The sequence below is a fragment of the Meles meles genome, chromosome 6, assembly GCF_922984935.1.
Source record: "Meles meles chromosome 6, mMelMel3.1 paternal haplotype, whole genome shotgun sequence".
Lineage (NCBI taxonomy): Eukaryota > Metazoa > Chordata > Mammalia > Carnivora > Mustelidae > Meles > Meles meles.
The window spans coordinates 104,568,842-104,592,553 of record NC_060071.1 but is presented as its reverse complement, the minus strand read 5'-3'; the positions used below and the strand labels follow the sequence as shown (position 1 = coordinate 104,592,553).

Here is a 23,712-nt window from a genome sequence, read left to right as displayed (position 1 = left end):
TTCTGACAGCCCATGTCAGGTGGCCTCTGCAATGGGTGCCCCTCTCAACCTGCTCAGGCTCCTAAACCCTGTTGCCAGCCTGTCCCCTTGCAAAGATGCCCTACTCTCCCACTCTGGTTCTGAGCCCCTACACCAGTTTACCCCCTGTGTGGATAGCCTCCTCATTCCCCTTGGGCTCTGATAATCCCTGCCAGGCTGCTCCTCTGAATGGACTGGAAAATACTAAAACATTGGGCATCAAAACAAAAGCCACGGCAGTCTCTCCCTCCTGGAACTCACAATCTAGTACAAGGAGACAGACCATGAATGTTATAAATAGGTCAACCTTGAGGTAGGTTTAAGTTCACTCATATTAGAAAAAGACAGACTAGGGTAAAGGGAATGAGGAGTGGGGGAGGGTGTAATTTGAGGAAGGGTCTTCAGTGAAGGCCTCACTGAGAAGCTGCCACTGGAGTAAAACTTCGAAGATGAGGAAGTGAAGAAGTGAGCCATGGTTGTCTGGAAGAAGAGCATTTATTTCAGGAAGAGAAAACAGCCAGGGAAGTGACCTGAGATGGGAGCTTGCTGGTCTGCACCAGGCAGAGCACAATGGCCTGGGGGCCAGAATCAGGAGTCGGAGAGAGGGGTGGGAGAGGGTGCTAGGGAATGGGGACACATCATGTCACCAATCTGATGTCTGCACTCCAACCCCAGCTTTACCACTCTGACTGTTGGTTTACATATAAAGCTATCAGGGTTTTTTTTTTTTTTCCAATGTTATTTGTCTCTAAATCCCAAATTCCTATTACAAAGGATTCCAAATAGTAGTATTTGAAAACATGGTCAAGTAGGTCAAGTAAAGGCAAGACATTTAAAAAAAAACTATGAATACTGACAACACAGGATGATTGTATTTCCTCACTTAGTATATCTTTGCAACCATTGTGGTTCATATAACTTAACTGAGAACACAGAAGAGAAATCTGTAGAAGGAGGACAGGACTCTGACTCTCTATTCTCCTTAGTTTTCCAAACTGGCATTTCATGGACAGATGTGAACATCTGAGCTAGTGTTTTGTCTTAGAAGTGGGTGTCTGACTCCCCAGTCACCATAATAGGTAATAAAGAGAATAAAGATCCCTAGTTTAGGTTAAGCTTGCTGTTCTTTTATTGGAATGTGTACTTACACCGAAGGATTTATTTTTACAGGTCAAAGAAGCGTGCAGCCCACTGTGATGTGGTTACTCTGTCTTTCATTTTACAAGTAACCGAGGTCACGTAGTTTTTAAAAACATGAAAAGTTAACATTGAATTTTTAAAAGCTTGAGGTTTTTGGCTTGTTCCTCTCAGATCTTCACAATGTGGATATGTTAAGAAGCTTTCTACAAGCTGAAAGGTAGTCTCAACCATGCTTCAAAGGTTTAATTGTGCAGCTGTTGAGTTTTGAAGTATTTAACTTATGCTATCTCATGCATACTCTTAAAACTGAAATGAATATTGGTTAGTTAATTCTGGCAAAAAAAATCATTGGATGACTCAAAGTAGTGAGCTACATTTTCAAAGAAAGAGATTATTCTCTGTGCCGCAGCATGGGCATCCAATTCCACATCATGCCAAGGACCAAGTTCTTAACACAAAAGACAAGTTTCAGTGGATAAGTTCAAAGCTCGTTATTCCTAGTCTACAGAACCAATCCAAGAATTTATAGACAAATGACTAATGAGAAACCAAATGACTGTGTGATGTCATGTGGCAAGATCAGCACCATAATCATAAGAATCATAAGAGGGATCTTATAAGAATGTCCTTAGTGAGCAAATCTCTTCACCCCCACGCTCAGTTTTCCTCTGTGTAAAGTGGAACACTGTGCTTCTTTCATTTGTTGAAGGTTATAAAGGTATGACCTGGTTGTTAATAAGGCTTGTAATACTCAGGTTCATTAATGAGAATATAATGTTCAGATCAAGTCAGCAGCTGATGGGTCAGTGATCGGTACTGATAAGACTAGTTTAGAATTATGTGTTTGTGTTTGGTTCTGGCAGCATATTAAGGTGGACGTTGATAACTCAGATAAGATCTGGGGGAGGCCCCAAAATGGTGAGGTGTCCTATAAGCGACAGCTGCAGTAATCAGAAATATTTGCCTAGAGAGGTCCTGGGTGCTGTTTTCAGGAATATGGAAGGTAGTCTGTGGCACATGGGTTGGACTTATTCTGGGTATCTTTAGAAGATGATGTGTAAGTGAAATCTGCTCAGTTTCTTTCTTTTTTTTTAAGATTGTATTTAGGGCGCCTTGGTGGCTCAGTCAGTTAAGTGTCTGGCTTCGGCTCAGGTCATGATCCCAGGGTCCTGTGATCAAGTCCCATGTCAGGCTCCCTACACTGTAGTGAGTCTGCTTTTCCCTCTGCCTCTCCCCTCTCTCGTTCTCTCAATCTCTTTCTCTCTCAAATAAGTAAATGAAATCACATTTATTTGAGAGAGAGAGTGTGTGTGTGTGTGAGCAGGGGGAGGGGCAAGGGAGAGGGAGAGAGAGAATCTCAAGCAGACTCCCTGCTGAGCTCAGAACCTAACGCAGGGCTCAATCTCACAACTCTGAGACCATGACCTGAGCTGAAATCAAGAGTTGGACCCTTAACTGACTGAGCCACCCAGTGGCCCCTCAGTTCCAGCTTTGTAACAGAGTGTGTTTCCCAACACATAACATATCCTGTTCAAGTACTATTTCAGGTACTGTCTCCTCTAAGCTCCCCTACTTGGCTCTGTTGAGTGGACGGGAGCCACGTTATGTGTCCTGTTGTCCTTCTGTGTCTCTTGCTCTCCTCTCTTTAATGCTTACACATTCCTCTACACTGCCCCGTGTGTGCCAATCCACACTGCATTCTCTGAAATACAAACTTGTCTGACATGCTTATTATCATCCTTATTCTTGACAGTTACCCAGAGTCAACAAATAGATGCCATGACCCCAAGCACCACCACCCCCGCCAGGAATGAGCACTCCGAGCCAGAGGTGTGTGAAGAGGTCAGGGGCCGCTGAACTGGGCTTCTGAGATGATACTAATCCTTAACCTTGTCGCATTTACCATGTCAGGGCACCGTGCTGAATGTCCCACATGTATTTACTCATTTGAGCTTCAGAATAATTGAAGAGGTAGATAATTTCATTATCTTTCTATTACAGACAAGGCAAGTAAGAGGCAGCGAGGCTAAATAACTTGTGTGAAAAGGCCTCAGCAGTCCGGCAAATCTTTAATAGCCCCTGAATAAATCTAGAGTTTGCTGAAAGGACAGAGGTTGAGTGTGTGCATCGAAAATGACGCAGGACCCAGTGGTGGGCAGTGAGGAGAGGATCTGTGCTAGGAAAGGTGCGCTCTGGAAAGGGGTGAAAGGATGGGAGTAAAGGAAGAATACAGACAGATCCTGTGGTAGTAGAAAGGGTAACTTTGATAGATGGCTTGGGAGTCAAACTTTGTCTATTCTTTTACCATTTTGCTAAAATTTGCTTTTTCCTTGTACTTTTGTCAGCATTTAAAATTATGCAGAATTGCTACATATACTCTTTCTTTATCATAGCTGTGTAGACCCATCCCTGCTATATTAAATTTGGGAATGACCAGCCCTGCATTGTTCAGTGAGGTTATTATTATTTTTTTTAAGATTTATTTATTTATGAGAGAGATAAAGCACGAGTGGGTGGAAGGGCAGAGGGAAAGTCCTCAAGCAGATACCCCACTGAGCATGGAGCCTGACCTGGGGCTTGACCCCACAACCTATGAGATCATGACAGCCAAAACCAAGAGTTGGACGCTTAATGGACTGAGCCACCCAGGTGCCCCTAAGTGAGGTTTTTTTCCTCGCTCTAGTGGTCCTCCTTAAAAATGAGGATCCAGTTCATTTCTAGACTAGAGGACATGGTTCCCTCTCTTTGTTCTCTCTAGAGATAGCTATGCTGCTATAGGCAGGGGAAACACAAAGATGCTTTGGTCTGATCCCCCTTCTCTTTCTCCAGTTATATAAAAGTTAGATAAGTGTAAATGCTGAGCCACAGGAGAGCAGGGCTTAGGACCAATATTTTGATGAAGGAATCTATAGTATTTCATACAGATGGGGCTGATTCCTATACCCCAAGCCTGGTAGGGGATATGTGGAGTAGGAGGCAGGAAGAGAAGCTGCTCACTCTGTGGTTACAAATTTTGTGTTGGTGCAATTAAAAAGAAAGGAGAACATATTTTTCATTTGCTTATGCTGGATATTCTCCTCTTCCCCTCTAAATCTACTCGCCCCGTGTAGTAAGGCCTTCATGGTCTACTTTACCCAGGCTCCCCTGACTCTGTGGATTATAGTTGGGTTTCGCCAATGGGAGAAACAGGCAGAAGAGTAGAAAGTAGGAGGAGAGATCTTCCAGGAACGTAGTCCCCTTGTTCCCTCCCTGCGGCTTTGCAAGGGCTGTGCTTACTTCCTTACGTAAGGCTACAGTTCCAGTTGGATGATCCCACTTCCCTGTTCCTTCAGGCTGAGGAGAGGTAAAGCTTGTGAGGGTCATCTCACCCTCCCTGTTCATTCCTTTAAGTTTGCCCACCCCTCTGTAAATATTCCTTCCATTCAGCAGTCCTCAGTTACTCCTTTGGAGCATGCTGTCTCTTTTTTTGCTGGAAACTTCACACTGATTTGACTCGTGGCAGATTATATAAATGAAACGCCTGGATCACAGAATTAAACTACCTGAACTGGACTGGAATAGTACATTGATTTTATAGGGAATAAAACAAATATAATCCAAGAAAATGTACTTAACAATTAAAAGAATGGTAAAAGCTCTCCCCCCCCAAAAGTAACTTTCTGAAATAAAAATTAATGCCCAGTCCATGTCCTTGGTCCCCTGTATAGGCTAGAGCTGTTGTGACTTTCTAAAATAATATTTATTTCCATAGTGTGCGTTTAGGGTAGTAAAAATGTTTTGTGAATTAAAGAAAATCAATTCTAATGCTGTTAGATGATTGGAGTTATGTTATAAATGTGTCCTCAGGGAGGACATCCAATGAAGTTAAGTGTGTGACGGGGCAGAAGACCCGTCATCAAAGACTTAAGTTGCAACACCACCTACATGAGTAGGCACTGTCTGCCCACACACAGAAACTTCTCATTTGCTGAGAAGACTGCTTCTTCATCTGTAAATGGCTCAAGTGGGGGTTCTTCCTGAATTCAGAAAACCATGAGTTTGGGCTAAATGAAAGAAACAAACTTTTACATGAGTGCAAGCTAATTGTCTTCCCCTGCCTTTCAATGTCATCAAATTTTAAACCTGAATATATTGGGTTTTTCTCAATTCCAATCCGAGCTGACATCACGTGAACATTAGAACAACCCTTTCAAAGTGTGCTGGCATGAGCAGACAGGGATGCCAAAACTTTAACTGAATTACACTGAGAATGTAGTGATGCAGACTGGATTTTCCCTGCCTGCCACACAGTCTCTGCCAACATGGTGGTTTTGGGCTGGCACTGTTTCTAGAGCTTTGCTCTGGCTCTGGGTTGTCATGCATCCAAACCGCTTTGAACTTCAGGTCTTTCTATAGCGTCTATCAGATCTTTGGAGATTCAAGCCACACTTTAGTACCGGAACTTCCCAGTTCCCCCTGGACCTGGGCCACAGGGAACTGGAAACAATTCAGCTCAGGGCTGACTACTCTGGCCCACCCAAAGTGAGGGGTGGCATTCTGAGCTGAAAATCCACTGTAGTTTCTCCCTTTGCGTCCCACCAACTATTGCGGACAACGAATAAAATTGGTGTCTTTTTTTAATCACAGATCAGTTCTCTAATATGCCAGCCCAAGCTCTGTGTTTTTCATTTAATTTGAAAACGAGTCAGTAAGTGTAAACAGGTATATCTGATGGGACGGGATTTTTTAGAAAAGAAACATTTACATATCTATTCTAAGTAATTTTTCCATTACCTTTAAATTGCCATTAATAATACAAGATTGACTATTACATAGGATTTTTACGTTCAGTTCCTACTATGTATATGCAGACAAAACAACAGGATTTAGCCATTTAACACAGTGCAAGGAACAGGAGTACATGAGGAAACGAAGCACTAGAAATCTACCAGTTTTAAATAGATGGCTTAAATTCTTATATATTGGGCCCCCAGAGTGAATCATTGTGTTCCTACCAGTGATACTATGTCTAAGTATGCCTTTTCTTTTTTTAAAGTTCTCAGGCATTATTCCAGAATTTTGGGGCAGTGGTGAGGTGGAGTGAAGGATTATAGTTAACATTTTTTCATTTGGAGGAAAAAAATAGTCATTTGATAAAAGAAATCAATCTTCCAGATTCAAAGTAACTTCAGAATTTTATGTTTAGAAATTACCCATGAGCATAAATAATCCTATTTAGAACAATCTCCTAACTTTAGAATACTTGTGTCCAGGGAAGATTTATTTACATGTCCAGATTTCAGTTAAGTTAAATTGTGCCTGGTTTGTTTAAATTAGTAGAAAAACCAACCATTTATTTATTCTTTTAAAAATAAGAGCTGATTTGACATAGATTGTGTCTGATGCTAGATTGGTTTGGAATCACTTTAAGTGATTACCTAGTTTGATAACTACTTATAGGAAATGGCTTTGCGTAAGCAATTCAATGAGACCTTGGAAAAAACTAACATCTCTCTCTCTCTCTCTTTTTTTTTTTTTCCATTTTATCCATTTTATTTATTTTTTCAGCGTAACAGTATTCATTCTTTTTGCACAACACCCGTGCTCTCTCTCTCTCTTTTTAATAACAGCTATCCTGTGATAACACATACTGCAAAATAAATAAATAAATAAATAAGGTGGTTCTACTATTTTGAAGATCATGCTGTACGGAAAGAAAAAAATGCTCTAATACCAAGTACTATACTGAATATTTTGACATCTAAATTATAATGCAACCACACTTTACAAACCTGCCTGCCAAAATAAATATAATTTTTCCACTTTTCTCTTATTAAAAATATCATATCTACTCTAGAAACTGTTATTTGGGGGAATTCATCAAATACTATCCCGTTTTCCATTTTTGTTTCATAGTTTATTTTCCTGACATTTCAGATGAGTTTACACAGTAACTAAGATGATTAAGGAGCGCAAATTCGCTGAAGTATTTTGATGCCGGGTTTATACCATGCTAAACATTTAGATCTAGAAACATATTAAGATATGACTCACTATTGCATGATTTCCTATATAGTATGAGTCAAACTGTGTTTCCTGGATAAAAATGTAGATGCATGAGTTTTGCTACAAGACAGTCATATTGTCAAGTAGATATTAGTCACAGCCTCAACATAAGCAATAGAAGAGTTTTTTTAATTCTAATATTTGGCCACATTTCCCCTACCTGGAAAGAGAATGAAAAGTATTAATCAGAATTAAAACTCTTTTAATAGCCTATTATTTCTTGTTGAGAGGAAAATTCCAGAAGTGTTCTTGATTACCCTTAGCACAATGGACATTATAAAATAAATACCTAATACTTTGACACACAGCTTCTAGAGGACTAGTGAAAAGGTGACGTTAACCAGCTGAGCCCACTGTTCCACGCGTAATACTGTGGTGACCAGAGAGACCTCCCACATACACAAATAGGACGGTACAAAGTGCCTGTGATTTCCAAATTCATTGGCCAAACAAAGGGTTTGTTAAGCAACACAAGACACCAGTCTCAGCTGCTTCCAGGCACGGCCTTCCTAGAGGAGACACACGAAGTTTCATTTGGTCTGACTGCACGCTGCATGTTTATACCGGCAGTAGCATAGAAGATTAAAATAGAAAACACTGTAACTATTTAGGGTTTTAAACAAATTTCAAAACCACATGCTTTCTCACTCAACGGGGAAGTTTAAGTCAAAAGGCTCCTGAATGCGGTTGGTTTTTCCTCCAAAGACCAACTTCATTGACCTGCTCGTTGAGGGCAGGTTTTACAGACCCTTCTGACAACTTGCATGACGTGCCTTGTCAGCGCCTCTGTAGCCCCAACCACTGCTGAAAGGTTTGTTCACTCTGTTTTATTAGGAGAGTGTTGTTGGGTTTGTAAACTTACTTTTTTCATTTCTCCATGCAGCCATTTCAAAATGATCTTCCAGATGCTGGCTAATGAAGCAGTTCTTAACTACTGTCAGCGAAGGTCAATCTACTTACTGGCATTTGACTCTATAGAACAGGAAGTCTGTGCTGCATCTCGTGTTCTTAATGAAACCCGACAACAGAGGACTGAACGCATTAGTCTCAGAACAGGAGGCCTAAGGATGGCAAAGACCCAAGGGTCAATTATTGAATTGATGGATAAAAATCTAAGAGCTTGGAGGTCCCACTTGTTTTTTCGGGATGAGGTTTGATCCATATATGCAAAAATCTGTAAGAAGCAAAGAGGGAAAATGATATTAGTTTTATATTGTAGCCGTAGACAGGCTTAGAGTGTGTGCAATTTCTTAGGATTTAAGAGCAAAACGTGTCTTTTTGTGGGCCGGGGTGGTGACAGATGGGTAGTGAAATCTCTGTAGATTTCCATGTTTATTCCTGACAAAACCTGTGAAATGTAAGTATTGTCTCCTTTTGACAGATGAGAAAGTGAACTTCAGGAGAGGTAATAAGAGTATGTTACATTTACGTCCAAATATTTAATCTGATTTAATTATCCCAGTCCAGTGAAAAAAGGTACCTAGAGCATGGGTTCTGGACACGGGACTGCCTGGGTTTCAATCCTGGATGCATATATAGCTCTGGAACCACAGGAAAAAAAAACTAAACTCTTTGTGCCTCAGTTACTACATCTTTAAAACGGGTGATAATGAGAGCAATACCTACTTGGGTTTGTTGGGAGGATGACAGGAAGTAGTATGTGTACGTTAATTAAAACAGTGCTTGCTCAGTAAGTAGCCCACAATGTTGTCCAAACCTCCAGATTATCAGTGAGGACACCAACATGCAGAGAAGCTAGGTGACTTGCTCAAGTTTCCAGAGCTGCTTAGTTGGCAGAGTCAGGACATGAATTCCAACTTCCTTGAACTAGTAAAGGGCTCAACCATGGGCTGTGTTCAGATAGCCTATATTAGAACAAAGGCCTTTAGAACAATGTTCCAAATACTGGAAACCTGACACATCTTTGCACGCTGACTGCTGTTTTCAAATGGGTATACCAGCTATCATATCATCCCTTATATATTTTGGGATCAATGAAGATTTTTGGTCAGATTGAAAGGAAGAGAACAGGACATGCTCGATAAAGATCAAACATTACACAGCTTACAGAAAGAGAAAAACAAATGGAAATCACTTCCAGTCTTTTTTTTTTTTTTAAGATTTGAGATACACAGAGAAAGAGAGAGAGAGCATAGGAGTGGGGGTTGGGGGGAGAGGGAGGAGAAGCAGACTCCCCACTGAGCAGGGAGCTGGACTCAGGGCTCCATCCCAGGGCCCTGGGATCGTGACCTGAGCTGAAGGCAGATGCTTAACTGACTGAGCCACCAGGTGCCCCTCATACCCAATCTTTGAAACCAATTTCTTTGTAAGGCTCTAGGGACTTTCTTACTCGTGGGAACCTGTGCCTTAGAGAGCTACGACTTCATTCCTCCACACTCCTTTGCCAGAAAAAGGAATGGTTTATTTCCTTTCCCCCTGGTACTTATTCTGCAGACATCTGGCAACTGGATATACAAAGCGCCTTGCAGGGAAGGAGAAGAGTAGTCATCTTCGGGTTGCTTATGTTAGGACGAGAGCGGGAAGGTTTGGCAGCCATAGGTGTTTATGCCAGAGAATCTTGGAATAGGGAATGGAGGAAAGGCTTGGCACATGAGCAAGGAAAAAGAAGAAGGGATGGTGGATTTCCCTGATTATACAGAGAAGAGGAAAGTTAGAGGGGACCATGCAAGGAAGCAATCATTTTCTTGTCAGCCAAACTATTTTGGCTGAGAAATATACAATACTTACTTACACGGTATACCTACGAAGCAATCTGGGAGTTTAGATATTCGGGATAAGAGTGTACAGAAGTCTGATAGATTCAAGTATATTCGTTCCCACACACACATACAACTGCCACTCTGTTGGAGAAAAAGTCTGCAGGGGAATTCATGATCGAGCTTTGCCACAGCGTACGATGACAGTGAACTGGCCAGCCATACTGGGCATTAGGGAGAAGGCTCAGCACTCTGGTGTCACACGTGGAGATGAGTCAGGTTTTCACTGCTAAATGACCTCTATGGTATCATAGTTCCTGATCTCGTTAGAGGGTGACAGAGCAATGAGAAGTGAAAAATGGTTTTAGAGGATGAAGCAATTCTGTGCTATTTGTTTCTTTTCCTTTTCAACCACTATGCTGGGTAATTTTTAGAGATGCTTAAAATTTGCATTTCAGGAGGTGGTCAAGATTTTGTAGAAGACCATTTCTTCTTTGATACCGGGAAATTGACCCTTGAAGTTCCTGATGTAAGTTTTGTCTTCTCCTACCTCCCCATGTTTTCCCTTTGGTTCTTGTCTCTTGCCTAGAGTCCACCATTTTTGATACTGTGGATCCTGAGTTTGTTTCTATTTTTATCTATTTATTTATTTTTAAAGATTTTATTTATTTGTTTGACAGAGAGAGGAGCACAAGCAGAGGGAGAAGCAGAATTCCTGCTGAGCCCAGGCTCCTGGGATCATGACCTTAGCTGAAGGCAGATCCTTCACCAACTGAGCCAGCCAGGCACCCCCCTGGGATTGTTTTTTTGTTTGTTTTTAGATTTTATTTATTTATTTGACAGACAGATCACAAGTAGGCAGAGAGGCAGGCAGAGAGAGAGGAGGAAGCAGGCTCCCTGGTAAGCAGAGAGCCCGATGTGGGGCTCGATCCCAGGACCCTGGGATCATGACCTGAGCCGAAGGCAGAGGCTTTAACCCGCTGAGCCACCCAGGTGCCCTGGGGTTGTTTTTTTTTGTTTTTTGTTTTTTTAATTTTTTTTTTACTATTTTATTTATTTGACAGAGAGAAATCACAAGTAGGCAGAGAGGCAGGCAGAGAGAGAGGAGGAAGCAGGCTCCCTGCGGAGCAGAGAGCCCGATGTGGGGCTCGATCCCAGGACCCTGGGATCATGACCTGAGCCGAAGGCAGAGGCTTTAACCCACTGAGCCACCCAGGTGCCCCCTGGGGTTGTTTTTAATTGTAAAATATACCTAGCATAAAATCTTCCATTTTAACCATTTTCAAGTGTACCATCAGTGGCATTAAGTACATTTATATTGTTGTGCAACTATACTGTCTATGTTTTTTATTTTTTGTATATAAAGTTGTTTTGACATCTTAAAAGCTTTCTGGCTGTGAAGAGATTGCCCCTCCCCAGGGCTACATTCTTTATATGTGCATATATATATATTAAAAAATGTATTATCAGGGCTACATTCTTAGGAGACAGGGAAGTGCTTGCCTAAAGCAGTCCTTTGATATGCAAAGTAACCAAGCCAGACCCCCCTTCATCTGGTCCTATATCCCAGGAGGCAATATTCTTTGGTAGAGGCCCAGGCTGTCCTCCTGCTCCTCCTCCTTCCGCCTTCTGACCTACGCTACTATTTTCCCTTGTGGCCCTGGTGTTGTGCAGTGTTTCCTGCTCCTAGTACCTGTGAGTAGGATAAACTTTATTTTCCTGAGCCTCTCCTGTGCTCCTTTTGTGGCTGCCCCTGACTGGCTCACCACCATCCATCTCCAGAACCTTTTTTCATCACCCCAAACTGAAACCCTATACTCATTAAGCCATAACTCCACATTTCCCTCTCCCTCCAGCTGATCCTAGATTCTAAGTAAAGGCTGACACAACAGAGAGGTCAATTAATTAGCAACATTTCAGTGATATTATGGAAATCAGTCTCAGAGGCTGATAGAATTTATACACGTTTTGCATACACTAATTTGCTATGAGAAAAATCTACACAAGTCAAGTGAGATTTAATTTCTTAGGATAGCCCTTGCCCCAGTAGACTAATGGATAAGGCATTGGCCTCTTATTTCTTAAGACAGCCTTGCTCTGTAGGGCTTTGCTAAGATTATAGAGTTTGTTTTGATACCTACAAAGTGGTCTGGATGAAACTCAGTGTTCTTTAGATTCATCTTCTATAGAAAGAATCCTTTCAGCCTCCTGTGGAAAGCCGTTGTGGCACTGTGTCCTCCTCCTCTTCCTCCTCCTCAGAAGGACTTCAGTTCTTCTGAGCTACTTCCCTACTGTTTATGCAACTCCATCTGGTTTCAGAATGTTAGAACAAATGAGAGCCCTATTTGGTTGTTCATTGAAATCACCTGAGGATTGTTATGACTACTCTGATGTCTTGCTCCCACCCCCAGAGACTCTGATTTAATTAATCTGGGCTGGAACATGGGTAGCAAAGGTTTTTAATCAACCTGGGTGATTCCAATGTGCAGCCAAGGCTGAAAACCTCTGTTTTAGAACCTTTACCCAACACCGGAAACAGTTTAAATTATTCACTTATCACACTTAAAATCAAAAGACCCGCTTAGCCCTGGTCGAACAAATGACTTTGAGCTTCCAGAATCCAGTTTCTGATTGTTAATATGCCATATGATTTTCCTTTAGAAATGGAACCCTGGGGCACCTGGGTGGCTCAGTGGGTTAAAGCCTCTGCTTTCGGCTCAGGTCATGATCCTAGGGTCCTGGGATCAAGCCCCACATCGGGCTCTCTGCTCCGCAGGGAGCCTGCTTCCTCTTCTTTCTCTGCCTGCCTCTCTGCCTAGTCGTGATTTCTCTCTGTCAAATAAATAAAATATTAAAAAAAAAAAGAAATGGAACCCTATGGAGATAGCAGTGAATATTTACTGAAGGCCTACGTGTGCCAGGCACGGGGCTAAGCAATTTGTAGGGCTTATTCTGTTTAATCCTTACACCAGCTTGCAAAATACTGTTATTCCTCTTTTAGAAAGGAGGAAATCAGGGCCTAGAATATTAGTTACCATGCCCCGAATCACACTCCAGGAAGTAGGGAAGTCACGGAACCACACTCTAGAAGTGGGACCAGAACTTTCCTTTTAAGCACTACATTCTCTGCACCATCTACATAAAAAGCCTTCAATGTGGGGCGCCTGGGTGGCTCAGTTGGTTAAGCGTCTGCCTTCAGCTCAGGTCATGATCCTGGAGTCCTGGGATCAAGCTGCCCTAGGATCATGGCCCTTGTCCGGGGGCTCGCTGCTTAGTGGGGAGCCTGCTTCTTCCTCTCCCTCTGTTGCTCCCATTGCTTGTGCTCTCTCTCAAATAAATTAATTAAATCTTTTAAAAAAAAAAAAAGGCCTGTAAGGTAAAGTCTCACGTGAAGTTCACCACTAGCTGATTATGGTTTAGTAAGAGCCCTTTTTGTAAAGGTGTCACAAAGGTTTGTGGGTATGACTGTTCCTGTTTATCAATTTAAAAACCATGGCTATATCTACTTGTCTTTCTTTAGGACTCTTCTTTCCTTCACACTTTTTTTTGGTAATCTACATAATAAATGTCTGCATGGTGCTACACATGTATAATTTATATATGTGTGTAAATACATTGGATGTTTACTAAAACATTTAAAAAAATTTTTTCACTTGCATTTTTAATTTAAATTCAATTAATTAACATGTAATATATTATTAGTTTCAGAGGTAAGGGTCAGCGATTTATCAGTCTTAATGAAGATTCGGACGCTCAACTGACTGAGCCACGCTGGCACCCCCTCTCTCCTTCACACTTTGCACAGTTAAATTGCAGGCGCAGATTATCATATGTTTACCTGCCTTGTGAAAGACATTCGGGTGGCCTGGCTATGGCTTTATAGAATCCATTCTTTTTTTTTTTTCTTAAATATTTTGTTTATTTATTTGACAGAGATAGAGCATAAACAGGGGGAGGAATAGAGGGAGAGGGAGAAGCAGACTCCCTACTGAGCAGGAAGCCAGATGCAGGACTCAATCCCAGGACCTTGGGATCATGACTTGAGTGGAAGGCAGACATGTAACTGACTGAGCTACCCCGGTGTCCCTATATGATCCATTCTTAAAAAACTTTGGTGTCTGCTATACTTCAAAAAAAAATTTTTTTTAAACATAAAACTTGTGGGGACAGTATTTTCCAGGTATATGATGTTTTAAAGACATCCCTTCTCTCAAATCCCAGATGCTTTGTGGTGGAGGGAATAGGAGCCTCTCTCCTTTTGGAAAAAAAGACTGGGGCACAGATATGGCTCTGGTACTAAAGAGTGTTCCCTGCCTTGTGCTTCAGGTGATCCCAGGGCTGGACATAAGAGAGTTAATGCGATAGAGCTCTGGGCTTGTATATTCCAGGGTGATGGCTCTTAATTCTTTGAAAAAAATGATGAGCACGACAGACCCTCCACAGAACACAAGATTTTACAAATGATTTCAAAGTGATCCAAGTGCTGTCTGTGGAGTGAAGGAGGAACCGTTGTCCATGGGAAGTTTCGGCCTTCCGCAAATGCACTTTCCCTATTCCTGGCCCTTCCCATCCCCTATGTGTCCTAACTGCAGAAGACTGTAGTCTAGCATTCTGTTAGAGGGGGCCAATTTTAGACAGCAAATTATTCTGAGAAAAATGAAGCTTGGTATACCTTGGTCATATAAACTGAGGCACAGTGGATGTGAGCTCAAGATAAGGATGGGGTTTCGTTGTCAGAAAGTACCAAATAGAGGACAGGAGATGCCAATGGAAACTGAGCAGACCAAGTTGCAGATTAATCCTTTAGGTCGAAAGAGACTTGTCTTCCTAAGCACCATATCTCTGGAGATCAGTCCCTTACCATTTTTATCCTATCCTATCCTATTCCATTCTTTAGAAAAAACAAAAAAGATTTTATTTATTTATGAGAGAGAAAGAGAACATGAGTGGGGGAGAGGGGGGATGCAGATTCCCCATTGAGCAGGGAACCTGATGTGGGACTGGATTTCCAGGACCCCAAGATCATGACCTGAGCCAAAGGCAGACACTTAACCGACTGAGCCAACCAGGTGCCCTCTTTATTTTTAACTTAATACTGCGATGGGTTCTTGACATGCCAAAAAAGAAATATACCGTCCCTAAAAGCTGTTTTTCTTTAAGCTGAGGACCTGGCCTTAACCATCTGAAACAGCAGTGATGAACAACCTGACCAATGGTGCACAGCTTTTTTGGGGGAAGAAGGACTATGGCTCTTGCTGTCTAAATTTTAAAAACTGAGGGTAACGGGGTCTTTACTCACAACCACCATTTTACAAAGGCAAAGGAAAAGGTGTTGAATGAAAGCACTCATATAGAGGAATGTTCTCTTAAAAGTCATTGCCTTAAAATAATTTCACCAATCCCCAAGCATATCGCTGGTGATGCAGAAATGATAAAGGGGTTTCCAGTAGTTCATGGATAGAACTTAAAATAGTACCAGCAAATTCACTGTGGTTATACATGAAGAGTTCTGAATTTCTCTTCTATCCCTACTAGAACTGTGGTATTTTGCATGTATGTAATCAACAAATTTCATGTTTTACAATCCCCATTCACGTTACATTTCATGTGAAGAGTTCCAGGAATGAACAGGAAACTCCAGAACTATTTACTTGAGTTTGTTCTGTATTTTGAAGATTGTATTTCCACTAATCAGATTTGCCTAGAAATTGCAGCTCTAAAGAATTTCTAAAGATGAAGACAATTTTAGAATGAGCCAATAGTTCACTTTTGAAATTTTAGAACTGAATAAAATATTCTAATGGCAAGGAGAAAGCAGTTTAAAATGGCCAGCCGCTATCCACAGCTCTTGGCAAAGTAGTAACCAAGTAATTTGACATGCATTGAAAATTAAAACACAAACAGTATCTGAGGCAAGAATAGAGGTCTGATATATTTTCTGTATTCTGTTCCATTTCAAGAAGAAAGTTTCTATTTATCCCTGTGAAATGATGGCAACAGCTGATCAACATAAGGAGGAATTCATTAATTTATACACTATCTCTTTAGTACATAAACAGTTTGGAATATGTTGTTGGTTCCATGCATGATTTCATATTGGACAGCCAAAATAATGCTATTTCCTAACCACAACATACTTTTTTTTTAATAGCATAAGGAATGTTTTATGTGTACCAACACAAGATTTTATGTGGGGGGTAACCTGATTATTTCTTAATTTAGACCAGCATTTATATTAGCCCATCTCCTTAGATCTTGGTCTCAGCCTTTCAATTCATAGGACTGTGGAGAAGAAAAAAGGAACCGCACACTTGGCCCCAGCTCAGGTCCCTTGATCAGGATGGAAAAAAGGTCTTTGCCTTTTATTTTTAAACCGAATAAGGTGGGGGGCCCATGGGTGGCGCAATTAATTGAGCATTGACTCTTGGTTTTGGCGCAGGTCATGATCTCAGGGTTGTGGGATAGAGCTCCTTGGGCTCCCCACCCGTCAGCCCTGAGTCTGCTTGGGATACTTTCCCCTTCTGCTCCTCCCCCATCCCCACTGGGGTGTACGTGTGTATGCTCCCTCTCTCTCTTTCTTTCTCAAAAAAAAAAAAAAAAAAACTAACAAGTTGGAATCAAGACAAAGTGATCCAGATATTTATAACATCCTCACCATTCCTTTGTGAAATCTTGGATTAATATTTTAACACATTTCCCCTGAAAGAAGTACTTTTCCCTCTGATAGTGCTATGGTTAAGAGGATAGGCTCTGTGCATTTTTAAACTGTCCAGCTTTGAACCCCAGCTCCAGTGATCACTAGCTGGGGGACCCAGGGTATTATTTGCCTCATCTGTAGAAAAGAAACAACAGTACCATCTATTTTGCAGGTTGTTGTGGAGACAATGGGTTAGTGTCTATAAAAATTAGCACTCAAAATATTAGCCATTTTGATGTTGATAATAATTATATTTGAAGGTTGAATTTGACTTCATCACAGGGTGCTGGTATTTTCCATTTTGATAGTTTTTACTGCCAAACATCGGAAGTCCTAGACTGGTGTTCTTGGAGCAAGCAGTAATTTTAACCTGCCCCTCCCTTGGGATAACGCTGACACGATTATATCCAGGTTTCTTAAATTCCCCACTCCCCTCCTTCCCTCACTACTGGAGCGCTGGAAAAGGCCGGTGCCTCAATGGATAAACAGCTGTGAAATCTCCTCTTTCCTGGACCAGTGATGTGGCCTACTTTTGAGGGACATAGAAAGCAGTTCTGTCCTGAGGAAGAAACAGACAGAGATAGAGTAGATTGCTAGCACTTTCTGGAAACAAGGAAGTCAATTAGTTGGAATAGCTCATTAATAATCACTTTACACTGACTACATTTTGAAGTGATAATATTCTGAATATACTGGCTTAATAGAAGATATTGATTAATTTTTACCGTTTCTTTTTATTTTTTGTTGTTTGGCTAATAGAATATTTAAAATTCCATATGTGGCTCAACTGTACTTCTGTTAGACTGCATATGTTCTCTTGGAGAAACAGGAGAATTTCTGAAGACAACCACAAGTCTTTGCCTTGTCTAACAGCGTCCCAGTTAGGATGTGTGGAAATTATTCCTGCCTTGTGTGGGAGATTGGTATAGGCCATTTCTACACAATTTTCGTGTAGACCAAGTAGACGAAAAGGACATGAGGGGAAAGTGCCCCTCCCCGAGTGCCCATGGCAAGCATTCTGAAATAGCAGAATGAATGCACCAAATGGTAGCTATGACTTTGGAATCATCAGATAAGCCCTCCAGGAGATAGCGAAAATCAGGATACTATAGCATTTTATAAGGTTTAAAGTGCCATGTAAATGAAAGTTTCTAACAAATACCAATAATTTATTGACAAAGTAAAATTAGTCAATGGTCGGTATAAATTTCCTTACTAAAAGACAACTTCAAGGCACAGTTCAAATATCTATTTGGGGCCTGGTGAGTTACCCATTCTGCATCTAGATAATATGTCCTGTTAGCCCCAAGGCAAGGATGAGCATGTCTGGCTTTCCGATTATGTTCACTCTAGGCTTTTCCTACTCTTTGATACTCTTTGAGAATCTTTGCCATGCATACATTCAGAAGCAAATCCGGATAATATTTGCTGATAGTGTCAATGCCACTATCGTAAGGGGCCCTCATAATCTTCATCTGGTGACCTCAAGCCATAAACAGATAATCTAAATAAAAACATAGCTTCAAAGAAACCTCCTACTACCCTACTCCTTCTAACCAGACTTCTAGCTCTAAGCCCCTTCCATTTGGCAACTCTGGAGCTTCCCTTAATAGTAAATAAAGGAGGAGAATAAATATTCATGTAAGTGTGTGTGTTTGTGTGTGTTTACACAGGGAGATTTGAAAATCAACATATAGCAATGACTGAGTTTCCATGATAAAAGGAAAATTTACTTGAAAACAGGGTAACCTGTTGAAAATCACTGCCTTTATGTTTGATAATATATTTATGCAATGGGTTAGTCATGATCAAAGGAGAGATCTTTTCCTCCTGTTCTCTTCCTCTAAAGGGCTTAGGGAATAATAACCCTGTTCACAAGTCTGTGGTCCCCTTGGAGCCCATTCCTAAGCTATTTAAGTGGCTGGGGGTATGGGGTATTTTAAAATACACACTCAGAAATCACAGAAGAGACTCCAAGAACTGATCTCCCGATTCTCACCAGGCTAAGACCGGCACTGCCCAACTCAGAAGGGGTTTATGGCCTCTAAGTTGGATTCTAAGTTGTTTAGTGGAACTGGAAATGCTTTTTCTCTCATAGATACAGGTTCTGCGTCTTTGTCCTGACCCAAAAAAGTTGATTTAACTCCTAACATGACATCAAAAGTTTCTACTAGTCAAATAAAAGAAATGCATAGAAGTCATGCTGGTTTCTACATCACAGCCTTTCTGCTGTACAAATGCCCCAGTTCAGGGTGGAATGGAAGAGGCGGGGTCCCATAGGGCTGCCTCCTTTCATAAGGGGGTACCTTCCTGTCCTTATGGATTCAAACCAGCTTCTGCCCTGACAGAGAATGGGGTAGAAGTGTGAGGACAATGGGGACCAGGGAGAAGAGAACATGATTATGAATCAGTTCATTTAGGAGGACAAGTGTCCTTTCCCACCCCGGAGGGGGAACATATTAAGATAATCAACAGTGATAGAGGCCAAAAGTGAGGTAAAGTTACTTCTTTAGTTTCTACGGTCAGACCTGTTAATGGTAGGCACTGTCTATCTTTTTCTTTTCTCCAAGACCATGGCAGGAGGGAATCACTGCCAACTGCTTACTCCCTGTTAGTCAGTCTTGTTCTTTTGAAGAGCAGGAAGCGGGACTACCAAGACTTCTGGTAAGGGGCCGTGCTCAGACACATCTGGGGCTCTGTTACCTGCCTTACACCTGGGGAGGCTCCAATTCACAGCATCACAGAACTAACAGCTAAGCTTGCCCCAGACTAGGACAGCAGCCATTCCCAAACCTAAGCTCCTGTCTTCAGTTCCCTGGGGCAGCCTCTGACTTGCTGGGTCATGGAACAAGCTGGACGTGCTTAACTCTCCCATCCCTAAGATGGACCAGACATTCCTGTATGTGGCTTTGTGCTCAACAAATGCATGGCTGTAAGGTGAAGAACACCTATAGATATTTCTGATAGTGATATGAAGAGGATATTTCGAGGAAGTACAAATGCCTCCTTTAGAGGAATTGCAAGAGTCAGCAAGGGGTTTCTCCAAGCAACCATCTTTCCCTTTAATTATCATTATGGACATAATATAATGTCTACATATTTTTTTTCATGGCCCCAAAGGGTTATGCTCCTAATGTGTAAATTGGGAAACTTGTAAAGTCTGTGATTGTTGAACTTTTAGGACAAATAATGAATGCTCTAAACTTACCAACAGCTGGAAGCTTGGGTGTTGGGTACCACCTTTTGTGTTGGGAGAAGGCGAAAGCATGGAGAGCTCGCACCAGTGGGTGGGGAACGCCTAGAGGTGAACTGCAGCCCAGGGAAGTCAAGCTGTAGCTGATACCCATCCACAGGTGGAAGGGGCTGCCTCTCCTCAGGCAGGAAGCCAGGCTGGCAGAGGTGGGCAGGGACATATCCCTCTCCCCCCTTTAACTCTAGGCTGGGGGTCTGGGCCGGCTTAGCGGAGGGCCAAAGGGGGACTGTACTAGGTGTGAGAAACACTAGCACAGAGCCACCAAAGGTTAGGGGAGGAAGGAAGTGGGATAAAGGTGAGAAGCGAGAGGAGAAAGCTCTAGACTTCAAGAATCAGAACGTGTTCTTACAAATTGCAAAGATAAGACGGTGGAAAGTGTGGGAGGGAGAGGATAGAGAGTAAGAAGACTGCTCAGAGCGGGGCTGCGGAAACCAAGCGAGTTAACTTACCGTGAAAGGCAAGGAGCAGACCGCGAAGGTGATGGTCATAATAGCCAGGAGAATGAGGTGGTCCGTCTCCTCCGCCATGGACACCCTTTCTCCTCTCCTGCGGGTCCCAGGGCCGTCCCGGCAGCTGCCCAGGGAGGGTCCGCAGCGACTTCTCCTGCTCCGACGGTGCATGCGGATGAGGTTGAGGATGACACTGAAGTTGCAGGCGAGCACCGCGACGATGAGGAGCAGCAGCACCGTGGCGTAGAGCTGCAGGTACGTGGTCTGGCTGTGCTGGATGAAGCACCACGTCCCAGGGCAGTACTGGACGTACTTCTCGGGGTCCAGCAGTGGCAGGGAGCAAAAGAGCAGAGAGACCGTGTAGATGGTGGGCAGCACCGCCAGGCCGCCTCGGCGCGTGACCCAGCGCTGGTAGAAGTAGGGGTGCCCGATGGATAGGTAGCGCTCCAGGGCCATGGCGAAGAGCATGAGCATAGTGGCCAGGCTGAAGAAGGTCATGGCGAAGGCGAAGTAGATGCACGCGCGGCGCTCAGGCGCCAGGGCCACCAAGGTCTGGTTCCGAGCGTAGGAAGCCAGCACCACCGGGCTGATGAGGCAGGTCCCAAGCAAGTCGGTGAACACCAGCTCTGTCACCAGCACGTGGAACAGGGAGATAGAGTTCCCGCGTCCTGCGCTGCGTCCCGCGTCCCCCCGCCAGCGGCGCGCCAGCAGCGCCAGCGCGATGAGGTTCCCCAGCACCCCGGCCGAGAACATCACCGAGCTGATGGCCGGACTTTCGCCGGAGGGGAGCGACTGCAGAGACTTGCAGTCCTGCCGCGAGGAGTCTTCGGAGATATTGCCCATGGTGGAGTGCCGGGAGGAGAGATGCGCCCTCCTCTCGCGGCCCGTACCTGGGAGGAGGAGGGTCTGAGAGCTGGAGCGCTCCGAGAAGCTGAGGGAAAGGAGGAGGGACCCAAGTCCAGAGCCCCCTTCCGGCCCCGAGCGCGCCCAGGGCGGACGCGGGCCCAGGGCTCGCGTTGCTCTCGGAGAGGCCACCACTAGGCTGCAGCATCCGGCCGGCGCTCCGGGCCCCGCAGCTGATCCGCGCCCACCTCTGCCGGGAGACCACACCGCGGGGGCAGTCGCCACCGCTTCCGCACCCGCCCGGGGTCGAACCCAGACGTCGGGTCACAGCGCCAGGGGCTAGCTCCCTCCACCTACCCAAGAGGTGGAAAGCGCGTCACATCCCGTGGGGGCACCGCGAGTCCCTCGGCCGGGAGTGAGAGAAGAAAGGGCGGGAGGGTGGACCCCGCGGTGTCCCCCCCTTCCCGATCCGTTCCCTCGGGATTGGGTGCTGGAAGCAGCGCGGCCACCGACCTTGGCTAGGAAGCGTTTAGCCCCAGCAGAGGGCCGGGAGGGAGTGCGGGGCACTTGTGGGGTGCGCGCAGAATTCACTGAAGGCAACAACAGGAAAGCAAAGTGACTCACCAAACGATAGAGAAGTTAGAAGGACCCTGTCGTAGGAGATGAGTATAAGAAGGGAGCAACAAGCACCAAAGACCGCTTGCAGTAGGACCAATATGTTCTTTTCTCTTTCTTTTGACATTCTCAGGAAGATAAACTAAGAGGGCGGGACCCAAATTAGGAGGAAGTGAAAAGCTTGCCTGGTTGTCCAAGGAACCAAACCTTGCCACCACTGAGCTGTCTGTTGCCCTGCTGCTTTGATTCAGTTGCCAGCATTTCGCCTTTTCCTATGTCAACACCATAACGGATAACCACTTGTTTAAGCAAGCAAGAAAAGAAAGAAAAAGAAATGTTCCCTGTGTGTAGAATTGCTTGTGAACACAGCTTGAAATCATTGCTCATTGTACTCTCGTCAAGCACAGCCTTGAAAGAAGCTCTTGTTCAGGATTAATTCTTTCAGGTTAACAGTGCAGAGCACATCTGGAAAGACCGATTCCTCCTAAAGCTTATTAGTAAGTGGCCAGTTTTAGAAACTAGAGCTGACAAAAGTGGTTGTCCGCCACCCCCATATTCACAATTGCAGACTCCTGAAAATGTGCTGGTGTTTAAAACTGTTTGAATAAACAAAATCCAGTGTGACAGACAAAGGGGGGTAATTGCATTCCTTAAGGAAGGTCATATTCACATGGGGAAGGAGGAAGGACTGGGAGATGGAAGGATCTGCATAGGGAACAGTCCTCATGGTGGAATAACGAAAACATTAGATGCTGAAGAGCACACCTTACCACAGCCTGCTTGCTCTCCATGAATATTTTAGCTCACCTTGATAACTCTAGCCTGGGGACTGGAATGAAGATGAGGCTCCCAACAGGGCAAGTTCAAAGGGAGTCTACTTTTCTCATATAAGAAGTTCAACAGTCACAGGCAGGTGAGCCTCCCAGAAAACCCAGTCTCTTTCTGATCTCTAGCCCTTCATGTCCTTCCCTGTGTAGTCACCAGTCACTGCCCAGATCGGTCAGAATGCAACCAGAGAAAGAGAACCACTGTAAGTGATGAAGAATGAGAGATTTATTATTAGGCACTAGACCTGTGCTCTTCAATATGGTAGCCACCAGCCACATGTGGCAGTTAAAATTTAGATGAGTCAAAATTAACAGTGTAGTTTCTCAGTTGCACTAGGTACACTTCAAGTGCTCAGTAGCCATATGCCTGTGATCAGTGGCTATCATATTGGGCAGCTCATATACAAAACACTTTGGTCATCACAGAAGCTCTATTGGAGAGTGATACATTAGACCCTACATGATTGTGGGAGCTCCTGGAGAAGGCCATGCAAAGCTGTTTGCTGTTTTTGGTTCTAGCGCTGATCGAACCGGAAGTCACCATAGGTCAGACGGAATGGTGGTCAGGGTAGAAAGCTGGTTGTGGATGAAAGCACGTACAGGCTTGGGACCTATAGGGCTAACCTAGAATTCATGAACAACTAGAATCTTCAAAGACAGAGCAGATTTGTGTGTTCCTTTCACTACCTCTGACCTTGATAATGCAAGTGTATTGCGGGAGAAGCTGGCACCCTTCATGGGGCTACACTTGCACTTGGCTTAGGATGCAGAGAAGCTGAAGGAGGAGATCTGATGGCAGCTGGAGTCTGCATGCTGCCTCATACCAGCAAGGTGAGCCGGCAGATCAGTGACAATGCACCAGAGTTATCACCGTGTCTGGAGCCCTGGATTGTCCTTCAGAGTATGGAAACCATGGCTGCTGCTTCCCTGATGCCTTCTCAGTCTCATGCAACACTTCTCTTGTGGCTAATGTTAGCCTTGAAACTGGCCAGGATTCTGAAGCACAGATCCTGCTCAGCTGAGTCCATTCAGTATAAAGCTACCACATGCCCCACAGGTCTAGGCATCAGGTCTGCACGGAAAGCAGAGTGTGAGAAAGACACAACTG

At 43.7% G+C, this 23,712-nt stretch overlaps 1 protein-coding gene across 1 annotated transcript; it reads right to left on the bottom strand.

Moving 5' to 3' along the window:
* Positions 1-2,519: 2,519 nt before the first annotated feature.
* On the bottom strand, positions 2,520-21,862 carry PTGER2 (prostaglandin E receptor 2). Its single transcript, XM_046008980.1, has 3 exons — positions 21,787-21,862; positions 20,320-21,209; positions 2,520-8,377 (listed from the first exon to the last, which is right to left on the bottom strand). Exons 2-3 carry the CDS (start codon positions 21,160-21,162, stop codon positions 8,156-8,158), a joined length of 1,065 nt encoding a protein of 354 aa, XP_045864936.1. The 5' UTR covers positions 21,163-21,209; positions 21,787-21,862; the 3' UTR covers positions 2,520-8,155.
* Between the last annotated feature and the right edge of the window lie 1,850 nt (positions 21,863-23,712).